Source organism: Megalobrama amblycephala, linkage group LG3 (assembly GCF_018812025.1).
Source record: "Megalobrama amblycephala isolate DHTTF-2021 linkage group LG3, ASM1881202v1, whole genome shotgun sequence".
Classification (NCBI taxonomy): Eukaryota; Metazoa; Chordata; class Actinopteri; order Cypriniformes; family Xenocyprididae; genus Megalobrama; species Megalobrama amblycephala.
The window spans coordinates 13924774-13942066 of record NC_063046.1 but is presented as its reverse complement, the minus strand read 5'-3'; the positions used below and the strand labels follow the sequence as shown (position 1 = coordinate 13942066).

Sequence of the window (17293 nt, the reverse complement as noted above, 5' to 3'; positions counted from 1 at the left end):
ATATAAAAAACCCTAATGTATGGCTCTCTCTTTTTCAGATAACTGCCATTTAACACTGGCAACAACGTTCACTTTCTGTGTTTTCTTTTTCTTTTCTTATCAGTTTTGAATTCATTCTATGCCTTGTTTGTTTAAGGGTTGTTTTAGGGATTTTTTTCTTTTTTTTTTCCTTTTTTTTTGTTTTCTTTTTGTTTGTTTGTTTGTTTATTGCTAAAAAGCACAATATACAGTTAGGTAAACACACACACAAATATCTCTAACACTAAGTTTTGATTAACAATTTGGAAAATAAAACACTTATTCTAATACATCAATTCAAAACATCACTTAGCGAATAACATCTAAACTATGCTATTTAGATACATTTTGTTCATTCTGATACTGCATTGCAACTACAGCAAGTGGCTAAAACCTCACCAGTCCTTTTACAAATGCATTTGATCAACAATATTAGTCACAAGTCTTCATATAAAGCCATTTGTTATCTGCCATATTTTGCAAAGGTATTACTGCATTACATCTGTTGCCATTAAAGATAGAGCTCATTACGGTTACGTTGTTACAATGGTAATGACAAACACTCTGACAACATAAACACTAGTTAAAATGTTAAAAATGTTAAATGATTATGTACAAGGTAAAGTAATACAAGAACACAACAAAAGGGTGACATTAACCAAGAGACTCAGAAAGACTGCAGTGTCACTGTTTGTTTTCAATCACATATTGCAGTCATAAAAACTGAGCTCCAAAAATTCCAATATATAGGATTTCAATGGAAAATATACAGAATTTCAACATTTGGGTTCTTGTCAAAGACTGTATTGATGTTACGGTTTGGGGCTTTTTTTTTAAATGGCAGAATATGGAAACATGACAGTTGTGTTTTCATGGGGTTCATCTGGATTTCTACTGCATTCAACATGTGATCTTTGGGATATTGTAAATAGGATTACTCATCACACTTGACAGCAGAGACAAAGCTCGGACCTTAGAGGTTATCTAGATTTTTACATAAATTTACATACTGTTCAATGTTAGAGGTCAACAAAAACTTACGTGCAGTAAATGTGTCCTATACATAATAAACATACACATTTCATTGTCATTTAATGTAACAATATATGATAGAGCACATTGACTAGTTTCATGGCCATTGGCATATCCGTTACTTCATGTAAAGTTACTTCATACCATCTGCCTATAGTCACACTTTAATCTGCTTATGGATCATCCTGGATGATCACTCTGGATCATCCATCCATTTACAATTTCCTACTAACGTTCGTTGGTACATTTAACATTTAGCAAAGGCAAATTTAAACTCTTGTTATAATTAAATGAATTCAATTAAAAGAATATGGGATGTAAGTTAAATGAATTCAATTAAAAGAATAGGGAATTAAATTAATTTTGCAAATAATTTCGTAACAAGTGTACCAGCCAGGATTAGTACTTGATTTAACATTGGTCTAGACCTGTAAATCTTTGTCATTAAAAAAAAAAAAAGAAAAGAAAAAAAAAGAAAAAGAAAAGAAAAAGAAAAATAACATAAAATAGCAACAAAACAAAAAAATAAAAATAATAAAAAAAAAAATATATATATATATATATATTAGACAGGTCACACATTATGACCTCTGCTTTAATGATTATTTAATTTAATGATGTTGATTTTAAGAAGTGACAGTTTCTAAATATTTCTAAATATTGTATATTAAAATATTCAAGCTAAGTTATTTGTTAAGTGTACAAAGAAATAGGTATATAGAGATGCACACAATTACAATAAAATACCACAAGCAAAAAAGCGCATAAAAAAATGATCAGTGATCAGATTTTTAAATTCTTTTATACAATTACCGAAGTATAAGCTATCATTTGTAAAAATTTATATCATGGCTAAAAAAAAGAAAAGAAAAGAAAAGAAAAGAAAAGAAAAGAAAAGAAAAAAAAAAGAAAAGAAAAACAGGTTTACCCTTACCATTTTTAAATACCCTGTCTAAACTTCCATCATTAATTTGTCCGTCGTCATCGATTCCAATTTGACATTTTCTAAATGTCATTTTATTAGTACAGGGTCGTTGTGCTCAGTGTAAATCTAGTCACATGCTCATTGTAAAGCCCATCCCCACCCACTCACACAACATGCACATTTCAAAAACCTCTCATGGATTATAAGGTTTTTAAAAAATTACTGTATTTAAAATAGTTCTGCATCTCTCACAATCTCTGAAAAAAAGAAACAAGACAGGTAACAAAATACTAAAATACTTTTCCATTAGTTGTCACATCACTGCTTGAGAATAAGCAGTCATAATGGGTGATAAAAAAATCTTTAAAAAAAGGAAAACAATTATTATAATCAAAATGCCTTTATGGCATTAAAACTGTATTCACCCTCTTGATTGACAGTTGGCCATGAGTTCTTTTTTCTTTTTCTTTTGAGATATCTCATCCGTAAGCATTAGTTTCCCATCGTATGTATATTCCAATTGCACAAACACACAAAACATGACACCCAGTTTGTATCTAGGGCTAATGGGAAGACTTGCGTGAAAACAAACTCAACAGCCACTGCTGCATCAAGAGAATGGATGACATGGACATTCAAACCACCACCTTCTTGAGGTCTGTAGAAATCATGGTCCCTGTTTTGCCGATAGTGGTAAATATGTCCATCAGCGGTTTCAGACAGGTACAGTGTGGTTTATTCAGACCATGGTCATTAAGTAGGAGCTTTATTACTTCTAAAGATAGCCTATCAAGTGAGGAGGAGCACACTAATAAAAATATCCTTGAATTTAAAAACGGTATGCAGATAGGCCTACGCTCCTCGATTACAAAAAATATAGTGTGATCCACTGAATGACCATGACTGTTACAGCAACTCACACTGATGTTTTATGAAGATCCCCACTGTGCTTTGGAATATCTACATATCTACAGTATAAAGTGCAGCACATCAGAACAGCTAGATGAATGGTCAATCCAATCGGAGTTGGACGATTCTGACATGGCGTGAGATAAAATACAATTTGCATTGGGATCTAGTTGCATTTTACCTCCAAATACTGCATGAGATTTGTAGATTAAATGTAACAAAATAGCTTAGTGCACCACAGGTGAAAATACCTGTGTGATTTAGCCATTTCAGAAGCATCTGTGTATAGACACAGTATATGTTTTTTTTCTATGGAAAACAACAAAGGGAGAAGCAGAGTTGAAGCTCTTGATAGTGCAAATCAGCAATTCAACTGAGATCACCTGGATAAGGCTTTCAGTTAAGTTTTCAGTTTTGAATAGTGACTTGGAATAGAAACAAAATCTCCCTGGTGGTTTTCCTCTCGCTTTCGTTCACAAAACATACAATACACAGCTGATTCTAATACACGTAAAGCCCTTCAGAAACATTACAAAGCAGTCAGGAAAATGAAAAACAAAAGACGCCGTTGTGAAATAAACAACAAACATAGGTACTGAGCAGCGTGGCAAAGGACAGTGCATTCGTATGACGAGGCTGGAAGCCTCGAGCCTTCTTATTTTAACCTCTCCTGCTCACTATTTCCATGTGTCGAGCTGACGGGGATCAGGTGGAAGGTAAAGGGAGTCTTGGGGCGAACCCTTGTTCTACGCAAGATGACACTTTCGGTATCCGGTTACTCGGAGACGAGCCCTGAAACTCTAACTGGCCCACAGTCATACGGGATAACAAGTGCCTGTGTATAGATTTGCTTTCGTATGTCTTAGCCTTCGAGGTATTACTTTAGTGCTGAGTCTAACAAAGCAGAGCTTGGGAAATACCAGCTATCCTGGTCGGGGCGGTCTATCCTAAATAGTCAGTTGCCGCTAATTACGAACGCAAGGCCTGATCGCCTCTCTTTCCTAGAATGTGTCCCTCCCTCGTCGTTGGCCATCTGCACAATACAAAATGAATGTTTACTCATTTTTAGAGCGGTAACATGATCTGGATCACATGTCATCTCCTCGCCACCTATTCCTAGCATAGCCCCGGCTTCATCCCTCATCTCCCTCTGCAACCTGTCTTATTTTTCCATTCCAGAAAAAGAAAGTGAAAAGCCACTTTATAATTGAAAGAAATGGGTTTAAAGTTCACTCCCCGCGTGCCAGCGAAACAAGGGGCAACGTATCCTTTACATCTCTTCGCCATCAGGTGGTCACATGCCTCTAACCTTTTATAGTCTCACGGCCCTGACACCAGGACCTGTGTAAAATATAGAGTTACAAGCTCCTGCACAATTCACAAATACTTGGAAAGGCAATTAGACAATAAAAGTGCCGAAAGAAACAAAATGGAGCAGAAATATAAAAACAACAACAAAAGAGAGAAATATTCTTAAGTGATTACTGGATTACCAAATGCCTCGCAGATAAAAGTGACAAAAGAAAGTAACAGCTAAATATAGAGGCTAGTGACCGAACCCTCTACCGCTAAGGTAAACTGACATAATACATAACAATTAAATCTAAATGCACTGCACTATGTACAACAGAAAACACAAACATTTTGGGTCTCTAATCCATCATGTCTAAATATGACGAGTGCTTTGGAGAGGAGAAAACGGCCAGTTAAAAATAGCATATCAAGGATGCTTGACTCTAACATCATTTGTAGCTTTTTAAAGGCCAATATACACTGTTTTGAGTTCAGCAAATGTAATTTCCATGGGAAACCGAAGCATTAATGTACCTTGTGCTTCTCAACTACATATTTTGAAACTGAGTTTGACCATTTTCTCCGAAAGCACGTAGCAGACATGAAGGATTTCAAGATTTCAGCCATGAAAGAATTTGAACAAAGATTCCCTTTCAAATCACCCCCAAACAAACATAGAAATGTATATATATGTACACCTATACAAATGCAATAAACTTTCATTTGAATTACAGTTAATAATCTTCAAAATGCCGTAACTTTCATAACTAAAAAGGCTGCCTGTATACTGACCGCAACACAAGTCCCACATGCAGCTGTCCAAATGGAGGAGTGGAGGCCTCCTTTTCGTCAGTGGATGTTGAGAGTTCATACAAGGATACAAAATAAGTCCACCAAGTCAAGTCAAGCCAGACACATTATTAGTAATAAGAGTAAAGAAATTCAGGGTTTTAGTTTAGTGGATACAGGTTGAGCTTCAGATCTGTCTGAAAAACTGGGAGTGGACTCTGTGAGGACTTAAAACTGTAAGTTATATTATATTTTTATATATATATTAAGATATAAATTAATAGAACTTTTGTTTCATTTAACCTTCCAATTAGTACCAGAAAATTAGCTGTTCGAGAAACAAACAGTGATGCATTTTCTAGTGCGGGCTGTGTGTCTCTCATTCTTGCACAGTGCTTCAGGGAAAAAGCATGCTCCAGTCTGGGTTTGGGGCAAAGGAACTAAATATGGTTCTGAGGATGTCTGAAGGCTTTTTTTTTCTGTTTTTCTTTATCTGTGTTGGAAATATTTCACTTCACTTTCTTCCAAGACAAGAAGGAGATGATGGATCCTTATCTTCTGCATTATTAAAAAGGAGCACTGGTGATTTCATCCATTCTTTTCCATCGGATAAATTGTGTATGTCTGTCAAAAAAAAATTAAACTCTTCATAGAGATGAGCGACTGTCACTTGTCTTGCTCAGGTTTCCAATTGTCCAGAATATGAGGTTTTGTTTTCCTGATTCCATGGGTGAATCACCTGAGTCCGACGAAGATTTTCAGAGGTTGTTTTTTTCTTCTGTTCATTGGAGCACTGAATTTGGAGAATTTCCTTAAGATCACGTTTCTTCTGAATCATATGTATAATGTAATAAAATCACTACATAGCGATGTCTCCAATTAATTATAACTAAATGAACTATTTTAGAAAGAACATTTATACAAACATTTATGTATATATACGGTATATATCCCTAGTTATATTTTCTGCATTTTTTTTATTTAAATGTGATCCAGTCAGTTTACATTTATTTTAGAAATAAAATATGAATAATAAAAAAAAACAATTGTACGTCTCTTTCATTATTAGTTATTAATCATATCTACCTGAATGTATTTCTAGCAATATTCCTTCCAGTGTATTATTGAAATTGCACTTTGAATCTACAGTTAGGTACAAATACTGATAGAGCATAATTTTAGATTCAAGTACTTAAAGCAAAAACTTGAGACTGTAATCTAAACGTTCTTAGCCAGATATTTATAATTTGATACCGAGTTTAAAGCACTGCAAAGTACTTTTAGAGGAAATATTATTAAAGACAATTTTTTCGAGGACCATATCAGTCTGAGATTACATTTTTCCAACGTGGTAATGTTAGTCATTTCAGGTTAATTAAAACTGCCTCTAAAGACCATTTCGATTTGCATATGGGTAGCCTGTCATAAACTCCCTTTTAAAAAAGAAACGTTGTTGTTGTTGTGTTTTTTTCCCTCTAAATACTCTAGCAGCTACAGTGCCACATTCTGAAAAAGCAACAGACTCTAAAGTGAGATCCCATTTTCTTTTTTGTATCATAAAGTGCCCTAAAGATTGTGCAGTTTTCTTTTCAACTCAGCATGAGTAAATATGCTTTCACTGTCAGCGATGCCAACAGAAATGAAAGGGCCTGGAACAATTTGGGTCCCTACTTATATATAATCTGGAACTGCTCCTTCTTTTCCAGTCCCTGTCCTGTCAGCGCCACTGTTTACAGTACTGCATATGGAAATAAATTAAGTAACCTAAACAAGCATCTACCACATTTATTCTAGTTTGTTCACTTACATGCATTTTATTTTAATTAATTAATTGCTGTTAAAATAAATTAAATCCTATGAGCGTGTTTTCATTAAGCGGAATAGAACTGAAGTTTGTTTTGTTTTTTTTGTCCCTTTAAAGTAGATATTTTAGGTGCCATATTTGAAGGAGACGTTCCCTCTTATTTTGTAAGTTTGGTATCTAATTTTTAAGGGAAGGTGTTTCTGAGGCTCCTTGACTAAACGACATCAGACTCCACAACACACTGCTCTGTGTACTCTTTCACCAACTCCACTTTAAGGGTCTCCCTAAAGAAATCGGCCATCGGCTTCCACAGCGCGGGCTCCAGGAACACCTGGCACATGACGTAACCCTTCAGACTGCCAGTGTGGCACCTCAGGTGGCACAACAGCTGTTGGATGGCCAGCGTCAGGTCTTTACCAAACATGTCGATGTTGAGGTAGTACCAGTCATCACCGATTGGCACACGGAACGGGAAGGTGCACAAGCTGGCCATGGTTGGGCGTCTGGCATCATCAACCATCCAATCAATGTCCTTCTTCAGCAGGATGTCCATGTTGCTAGACAGAGGCTTGAAGGGCTGCCAATCTTGAACGATGGTGGCATTGGGAAGGACACCCTGCATTAGAACATCGCTTAAGAAGAGCTGGTGCACCTCTGCTGGCTCCAAACGGATTGGGATGTTTGTGGTGGACAGACCCTCCCCTGCTATAGTGATATTAGGCCCAAGATCAGCAAGGCGTAATTTTAGGTCTTCAGCATGGAAGCGCACCAGGAGGATTCCCTTCACGTTTGAATTTGGTGATAGAATGGAGACAATGTGGCTTTAGCTGGTTTTATTCAAGATAAAACCTTACCTGAACAAAATGTTTGTATTCGAATGTAAATGGTTCTTACCTGTTTGGTGATGAGCCGGTATTTCTGGAAGTCTTTTGGTCCCAGTTGGTCATCTCTTGTCAATCTGCTGACTTTAACGTCAGGGTATCTGGACTTAACCAATTGAGAGCAAAACCGAAGAAGTACCCCTGCCACACCTTTCCCCCTCTCCTGTGGGGCAACGCGAAGCCCTTCCACCAGCATGGTCTCGCCATCATCAATAACACACACTGACTCCAGCGCAATCTGGAAAATGTAGTTGCATAAAAAGCAGACCTAAGTTATATCTACGATAGAGGAAAGGGAGAGTTTACGTGTCATAATTTACTCACCTTCATTTTGTTCTAAACCTACGTGACTTTCTTTCATTCATGGAGCACAAAAGGTATATTTTGAATAAAATATCTTGAATGGGGCTAGGTTTGTCAAGCTGTTTAATTTTCAGTGAATGAATACATTTAAAGGTACACTATGTAACTATTTTTGTTCAAAAGTAACAGAATTTAAATCATCATTGTCTTACCCTATTATGAGTGTTTATATGGTTTTCATTGCCCGTGTCGTCATAATTTGTAAATAAGGAAAAGTTGCTCTGGCTACTTCGATGCGTGTATAGTGTGGGAGTGGCATAGGTTAGGCATCACAATGAGCGACATCATTTGATGTGCAGCACGCTAAATCTCGAACCTCTGGGGAATCACCCATTTTAAAAAAAGCTGAGTCTGATGGAGAGTCTGCTGGCAAAAAGAGAACATGATGACAGAGCGCGTAATAAAATGAGAATCAACATTTGCTTCGCTTTTCGGTTATGGCTAGAACTGAAGGATTTGAAAAAAGTGATGCAGAGATGGAGTTTTATTACTCAACAGGTGAGTAAGGTATTTTATTGAACAGATAAATTGCCATTTGTAGCTCTCGGAGTTCATTGTAAAGCATTATCTATTATCATTTAATTATGGATTGTTGTAGCTCTGCTGGAATTATTTTCAAGGAAGTACTGTGTCTATTAATGGGTATAGTAACATCTTTAGCTAGTCAGCTTGAGATTCTTTCCATCTATGTAATGTTTATGGACAAGTTTTTGAGTTGTAATTATCAACCTGTTGTCAACTTAACATAGAAACTTAAAGGTCTCCCAGCAGATTTCTTCCAAAATAAAAGCCTGACTTGAAAACCCGTGAAAAAATTAATAAATAAATATATATATATAAAAATTATATAAACAAATATTATTTTACAGTACAGTTGTATTATTACAATAGTGATATATTTCAAAGTCCCTTTAAGACAAGTCATTTTACTCGGCGGCCATCTTTGAAACGCCTCTCAGGCATCCTGGGCATCATGCAATCTCTTTGAATAGGGAAACATCAAATTCTCCAAAACTGTTCGCCAACCTTACGATTAAATTTCATATTTGAAATCACCAATGAAATCTAACAACAACCGGCTCATAAATTTAGTTTCTAAACGCTAAAAAACTAAAAAACAATTTTTCAGGCTGGATCAAGCTAATGCGCATGCGCAGACCTAAATGCGCATCTCTTCGGAGGTGCACTTCTGACTGTTTCTATAGAAACCGGTGATTCTAACGGCCGCTGAAGTGACGCGATGACTTTACCAGTCGGCGATTGGCTCTTATTTAGAAGGCGGGACTTATTCTGCCATATTGCGCGTTACAATTTCTCCCATTCAAAACAATACGAGTGACACGTCTTGTGTTATTCTATAGTCTTTGTATATTTTGGTAACACTTTACAGTAAGGTTCATTAGTTAAACATTAGTTAATGTATTAACTAACATGAGCTAACCATGAGCAATACATTTGTTACTGTATTTACTAATCTTCGTTAATGTTAGTTAATATAAATACATTGTTCATGTTAATTCACAGTGCATTCATGTTAACAAGATTTTAATAATGTATTAGTAAATGTTGAAATTAACATTAGCAAAGATTAATAAATGCTTTAGAAGTGCATTATTAGTTCATGTTAACTAATGTAGTTAACTAATGAACCTTATTGTAAAAATGATTCTTTATTTTGATATAAATAGAAAAAATATTTATAATTTATTATTCATAATTGACTCTAATTATAACATTTAATTATAAATTTAAAGTTATGCAAATTAGTGCAGTAGCTATTATGATATTTTTCATTTGAGATTAAATTTGAGATTATCGTATGCAGCCCTTCAATTCATTCATACATTCATTCATTCATTCAGATAACCTGTATGTTCCTTACATCTAAGAAAAAAAGAAAGTTAAATAGGCTTGGAATGACATGGGGCTAGATAAAAGATTTTCATTTTGGGTGAACTGTTCCTGTTTAGGAATGAGAGTGGAACATGCACTGCAAAAAATATCTCTCCATATCCACTTTCTTACCACTTTGCCTTGCTTGCGAGCCAAAATGACAGTGCGGTTGCTCTCTTGCAGCCACGCTTGATAGCGGGAGGGCAGATAGTCCAGGCCACCATAGATATCCTTGCTCATGGCCATGATGTCATCAAAGTCCTCTTCTGTTGCCACTGTAAACTGCAGGCCGGTCTGAGGAGGGGCCTCAGGGAGCTGAGAGCAAGGCAGGCCATTTTCAATCTTCATCCTTAAAGCTGTAGACACAGTCAATCATGGGAAGAGATTTACAATCAGATTCCAACTTGAACATCACGTTATGATCAGTGACCCAAAAAGAGGTTCCATGTGAACATACTGTCCCTTTGCAAATGTTTTTTTATTTCAAGGATGTCAAGATTGAACTTTACAAAACAATTTGTGCGAGGGTCCTTATCAGCTCAGTACAGTGAAAGGTTTGTGCTTCATGTCGCAGTGTTTATCCTCCCGTGCCAACACGCCAGCAGGTTGGCATCGATAGCGGCAACTTGTATCCGTGCCCAAATGCGAGACAGCCGCCCATCGGCCAACGCACATACACAGACATGTCCACCTCCTATTGCCAGAACCCTTAATCCTTTTTTAAATTCTCACTGAGCAGCATTGCCCTGGTTCCCAGTGGAAAATAAACACATTTTTTGAAAGGACTTGGAAAATAATGGCGCGAGACGTCCAGGGGAAGGTGAAGCGGATGGGAAGGCAGATGTGTGCAGGCACGCATATATGGGTAGTGAGTGTCGGGGATTGAAAGGCAGAAAATCCGTGCAGTGTGAGCAACACTGCGAACAAGTCACAGAGCAAACATTGTTTGCACCCCCTTGGGCCCTTACCGGTTGAGAAAGCCCTGGTACTTTTCCATTGATGCACTACTGTAATGGGAAAACCCTTCATGTTCGAAAGCTTATTTGGGTTTGGCAAACATCTATTGGGCAGCACTTTTTGAGGCTGACAAAAACCATTCATTCATGGTTCACTAGCCAATTGCTATGCAATATTCGATTTCCTAATTTCCATGCGACTGTCTCTCTTAGTCTTTCATTTGCCCTTCAATCTGTAATGGGATATAGTTCACTTAAACTGGACAGATGTGTGATTTTCCATTGGGCCGAATCAATGTGTTTCCCTAGATTCCCTAACCTAACTCATGCTCGGTCTATGTCTGGTAACCCTTATTAACCCCAAATTAATTTATCTCAGTAAGAGAACAAAATAACAAAACACCAATTAGCAAATTCCATCAGGTTAGTGGAATCTTTGAGGCTGCATAACGGGTCCGTTAATGAGTTCCAAACAATTGTGATTTTATTATTATTATTTTTATTTAGTTCTTTTGAAGATTAAACTTAACTTATCTATGGACTTTAGCACCAATGTTTTAATTAGTGTCTGTGAATATATAGATACTGGGCATGACATCTTTCAATGAGATGTGTTATATAATTGCAAAAAGGTCCTTCTCTGCTGTTATATCACAGGGCTTGTCATCTCTCCATGGGATAGACTTTAAATTTGCCTTAGGCGGAGTTATTACAATTACATCACATTGAAGGAGAGGATGAATGTGAAACAGTATAACATCAAGAAGCAAAAACATGCTTTAAACGTGCTTGGGTATAAAGTATGAAGTCAAGAAAACAACCACACTGTTGAGTAGATCACGAAGGACCAAGTTGAGGAAGACTATGTAAATATAGTCAACTAAGCTCTCTGTATGTTTTACAACTGACTGCTCCATGGAGTACTGGAATCTGACTGCACGGATAACAACACTTCTTCAGAGACACTGAGCAGAATATTTGAATCTGCCCTTTGTTTTCAGTCGTTCATACCTTTATCCAAAGCTACTTACATTGTATTTAGAATATACATTTTATCAACTCATGCATTCCCTGGGAACTATGACGTTGTTGTGGCTACCAGCATGCTCTACTGTGTGAGAAATTTCACAGGCCCCAGTGCTGTGGTTATAGAGCTGGGTTGGTAATGTCAAAAGGTTCTAAGTTCAAACATTGCAAGGAGTGATTGGATGGGCTGTAGCAAAGTACTTAACCCTGGTTATTCCAGGGAGATTATCTATTTAATAAATGTACTGTTCATTGCTTTGAATAAGTGTCTGTTAAAGCACTACATACTTAAATTAACACTACTAACCTAGTTAACTCCCGCTCTCACTTTCTATTTAAGCTGTGATACTGCTATGGTCAAGTGGACTCTCATGAATTTATTGCACAGTATAGATAGATGCCCCTACAACCTTTAACAAAGACAATGATTTGATGCATATTAGTATGATGTAGTGTTCGACACTGCCAAAAAATGGGCTTCTTTGATCTTCTAACAGGTTCAGTGAGATTGAGATTGTACCCATTATAGACTTATGATTTCATTACTACTGTATGTTTAGTACCTTTGTCAGTTTTAACAAGTCAGGCAAACACTGGAAATGAAAGCTGAAAATGAAAAAAAGTCACATGTTTGGACTAAGGTCCTTAATATGTTTTGCATCTCAACAGCATATTAATAAAATATATTAGTCATTGTATAGAAATTACCAAAAATACAAAGATGTGTCTGACTATTAATTACAGTTTTGTTTTCATTCAATAATCACAATTAGGTAAAATGTAAAAAATGTTTAAATGAATATTGGGTGAGGGAAAAATGTGTTCATGTAATTTATGAAAATGAAAATTCATTATCAAAGCCAAAAGGAGGTTGGCATACCGAGAAGGTCATAAGGACTTAAATGAAAGTGTTATTTACAAGGAACGTTACTTAAAGCACGTCTATGTTCTCTCTACAAGCTTATTGTGGCACATTTACATAATCTGAAAAGATAAAATCCTATTCAAAGAAAACATTGATTCTGTTTACCAGCCCTTTGCTTCAAATAAGAACATCATAGATTCATCTGAGCATCATACAAAATGAAAACAAAAAATATTATAATGGTATTCGGTAAACTATTCATCATCCATTCTCATGCATGCATATATGATAGCAATTAATTAATTTAATCTCTTCTGTCCTTTAAATTCCTCTATCCTTCTATGTCCTCTTCCCCTTCTGTTCTTTATGGACAAAACATCGCATTCTGTAGCTTCCCCTCCCATCTATTTGTTTATATAAATTCATTCAACGAGATTATGGGAGCACAGAGGATAACCTTGAAAAATAGTGTCCCTTTCATAACATAGACATTTTAAATCCCTGCAAAACAATTCTAGAAGAAAAATGTGTAATATATAGATTTAGAAATGAGTGTTAAATACGAATTCACCAATGCATGATGTACTAGAGACATACTATTAAATTAGTTAAGTTATTTTTAAATACTCTCTTTTTCATGCAGTGTCATTTTGGCGTAATTGACATTTAAACTGTCTTAATCTTAATATGGAGCACACATTTAGGTCAGTGGCAAGCTCTGTCCTGTCACATGGTGAACATGATAACAAAGTGGAGTCAACACAGCAAGCTCTGTATGAATACTTGAAGATAAAGTTGCACGACATCATTCTGAGAATACAGAGAACCTAATTTAACAGAATAGTTCACCCAAAAACAAACATTTTGTCACAATTTATTCTCCCTCATGTCGTTCCTTATGTGTCCTTTTGTTCTGTGGAACACAAAAGGAGTAATTCAGAAGGATTTTCACACAGTTCATTTTTATACAATGCCAGTTCACAGTAACCAAATAGTGTCAAACTCCAAAAAAGAACTTAAAAACAACCGCACTTATTACTCCTGCGCTATATGGTTTTATTTTTTATCACAGATTTTTTTGGGGATTTTACTCCTTCAATCTCATTTCATCCTGCCTTTTTGAACTGCCGCATTTCATACTCGTACAAGACATGTTAGAAGAACCAAAAGCTTTTTGACTTGACAAACCCTGTGCAATGTGCCAAGGTTAGGGGTTACCACACACAAAGCTCTCGTATGACACAAGGCATATGAACTATTTTTATGGTAGGGTTTTGTCCTTTTTTGGAGCATGACACCCATGGTCACTATAAATGGATGGAAAACACCTGTGTAAAGATTCTTTAAATAAAAGTATTCATTACGTTCCAAGGAAAAAATAACAACAATACAACATAATGCATTTGGAACAACATGAGGGTGAGTAAAGAATGACAGAATTTTCATTTGTGGGTGAATTATCACTTTATTCATCAGTCATTCTGACAACATTATAATGAACAAAAACAATTTGCATGCTTGGAACATTAGATTTAGTCAAATTAAGACCATCAGGACCACATACCTCTCTTCTTCAAGGCACCGAAGTGTGTGTATGCAATGAACTTAAATTGTGCTCATTAAATGCAGTATTGCGGTATGTGGAGCAACATCAAAAACTAAAAGAAGTATCATAAAATGGGGCAAGCATGACACACTGGTACATGCCTTGCACCACTGCAGCAGATTGCCTGCACACCATGCCCATTAATAATAGGGCATGCCATATGTCTCTCCTACTTCTCGCGGTTATGTCATGTACACTGGAGGTATGGTGCGTCAGCATGGGCATTCACGTGCCAGTGGAAAATAACTATGATATGAGCCTGTCGACTTCACACCAGCAAGAACTACAAAACACGAACAGAAGGACATAAGCACATTGCATCAGTTAATCAAAAATCAAGAATCGGCCTACATTTGACTGCAATGAACATGAACGTCGCGGATTTAGAATTAGTCAGCAATTAACATTTCTATAAATAGGCTATTATATAAATACGACAGATATATAATGATATATTTCACGACGGATGCATTCAGCATCTTTAAAGCCAAAGCCGTAACGTGTTCTCAGCATCACTGCAATCCGAGCCCTATTGATTCGCCCCGCCCCCACTCGAGACACAAATTAATGCAATGATCTAACACAAAATCTCACTAATAGATCTGACTCTAATGGTGCAATACTTACCGTATACACATTCATATAACGTTTAGCTAGTTTAAAATAAATCGCCAGTAAATTCTAGCATAAATAAATATATATTTTTTGCGCATAACGTTTTGACATGTCAAGCAGGGAGGCAATAGAATTCCTATTTACGAAGGAGTTCTATTGTTACTATTATATTCGATTAAAAAATGTCCCTTTTCCACAAATACCGGCATCCGGCATAAATTGAAAAACGTCGCACGCACAGAGAGACCAAACGAAAATAGGCTACTCGACATGAATGCCAACATATTACAAAACCTATACTTGAGGGTTTCCGGCGAATTCTCTTTACATTTCATTCATTGCCTTGTCGGCTCTAATAAGTATTAATTTGGGCCGTGCAAAATGGCCGTGAGACTTGAAAAAGGGTGAGAAGGACAATACAGCAAACGCGTGATGCCCATTACAATTTGAAGACGTGAAAATCCAAGTACAATGATTGTTCGACCTCGTCGAGCCCTTGCCAAGCATGGGCTGCACGAGCAAAATCCTTTCTAGCGGAAGCACAGTGGACCATCTCACTTACCTCTACGTCGTGCGTCGGACCCGTGAAGAATACAGAGGTCAGATTGACAGATGCTGAAGAGATGTGATGTTGCACTGCGGTTAGATTAAAGGCTGAATTTTTAGGTAATGCCGGTTCAGACTTACAATATATGAAGTATGAGGTCACTATGAAGCCCCTCCCAGAATTCCCATCCTCATCCCCATCCCCCAGTAAGAGGCAGAGAGGTATGCCAACCCCCTAAACCATCACCCAATCGCGATCGACCTCTCTCTTCTCTCTCCCTGTGCCTGCCTTAGTGCCTCTCTCTCTCTCTCTCTCTCTCTCACACTCACTCCCAATGCGTCCGAACAAGATGAGTGCTGCTGTTCTGTTGACTCAGTGCATGCTTTGCTCCCCTTGGTTTTTGCAACTTAAATAGATACTGTACATACACAGCTGAATTTGAGTAAATGTGCTTTGCATATACAAAAGAGCTGGTGCACAGGTGTTCGCACAAGTATCGAAATTGGTGACCTTTTTTCAGGCCAAGGACCCCATAGGCCGACAAAAAGAACCCCATGTTTTATAAATATATTACATACAGTATAAAACTAAGTGTTGCATTTACTGGCCTATAATAACATGCATATATCATATTAATATAGTTATATACTTGCTTACATTGCAAAGAGATTGAAATAGTCAAAATTGATGTAATTAGTCATATATTTGTTAGTGCTGTCAAACGATTGATCGCGATTAATCACATCCAAAATAAAAAAAAGTTTGTGTTTACATAATATATGTGATATATGTGGGTGTACTGTGTATATTTATTATGTATATATAAATACACACACACACACACACATATATATATATATATATATATATATACTGCGTTCCAATTTATTATGCAAGTGACATATCAGTAAGATTTCAGTATCATTTCAAGATTTTAGTTTTTCTAAGAAAATGTATGTTTGTTTATTTATTCATGTCTTTTTAGATAACTGGTCTCAGACAAAATAATTTGCCAGGTCTACTTAAGTAAGGAAACCCTACTTAGAGGTTGTTCCACATTATTAAGCAAGTCACAGTTCTCATGCCATATGGAGAGGTAGAAACATCTTTCTGAAGATGAAAAGCATGAAATGGTCCAATGTTGTGCAAAAGGCATGAAAACAACTAATATTTTGTGAAACTGAATGGAGATTATCAAATTATCATAAGATTTCTGAGTGATTTAAAGCACAGCAGAACTCGGTCAGATAAAGGCTTATTTGTATTAAAAGGGCAGCTATAAAAAAGCCAGTGTTGAGCAGCAAACAGGTATTTGAAGCTGCTGGTGTCTCTGGAGTCTCAAGAAGCTCTCCATGCAGGCTAGCAGTTGTGCGTAAAGATGCATTTCAGCCATCACTAACCAAACCTCACAATGAGAAACATTAACAGTGGGTGTAGAAATACATTTTCAAACAGTTTTATTGCTGTGGGGTTTTTTTGCAGCATGGGATAGTGCATAGTGCATTGTATTTCAGAAGGTACTTTCCTCTTTTTTATATCATAGCTGAAAATGGCCAGTTATGAACTTCACATATCTTGCAAAAGTCATTTTAATACCCTCAGAGACCCTAAAGGGACCTTCCATCTCATTTCCTAATATTCCAGCCCAAATCATCATCCGCCAGCTCCTTGCTGATGTCGCAGTCTTGTTGGAACAATGGTGGCCATTCACCAACCATCCAGAAATCCATCCATTTAGACCATCTATTGTAGTACAGCATTAGTCAGTGAA

At 36.6% G+C, this 17293-nt stretch overlaps 1 protein-coding gene across 1 annotated transcript; it reads right to left on the bottom strand.

Moving 5' to 3' along the window:
• Positions 1-612: 612 nt before the first annotated feature.
• Positions 613-15707, bottom strand: nat16 (N-acetyltransferase 16). Its single transcript, XM_048184072.1, has 4 exons — positions 15538-15707; positions 10040-10263; positions 7665-7889; positions 613-7551 (listed from the first exon to the last, which is right to left on the bottom strand). Exons 2-4 carry the CDS (start codon positions 10253-10255, stop codon positions 6985-6987), a joined length of 1008 nt encoding a protein of 335 aa, XP_048040029.1. The 5' UTR covers positions 10256-10263; positions 15538-15707; the 3' UTR covers positions 613-6984.
• Between the last annotated feature and the right edge of the window lie 1586 nt (positions 15708-17293).

Coding starts and splice junctions, on each gene's coding strand:
- nat16 (XM_048184072.1), bottom strand. CDS start 10,255: ATGAAGATTGAAAATGGCCTGCCTTGCTCTCAGCTCCCTGAGGCCCCT. Junction 7,890..10,039: donor CTCGCAAGCAAGGCAAAGTG/GTAAGAAAGTGG, acceptor TACATTTTCCAG/ATTGCGCTGGAGTCAGTGTG. Junction 7,552..7,664: donor ACCGGCTCATCACCAAACAG/GTAAGAACCATT, acceptor TCAAACGTGAAG/GGAATCCTCCTGGTGCGCTT.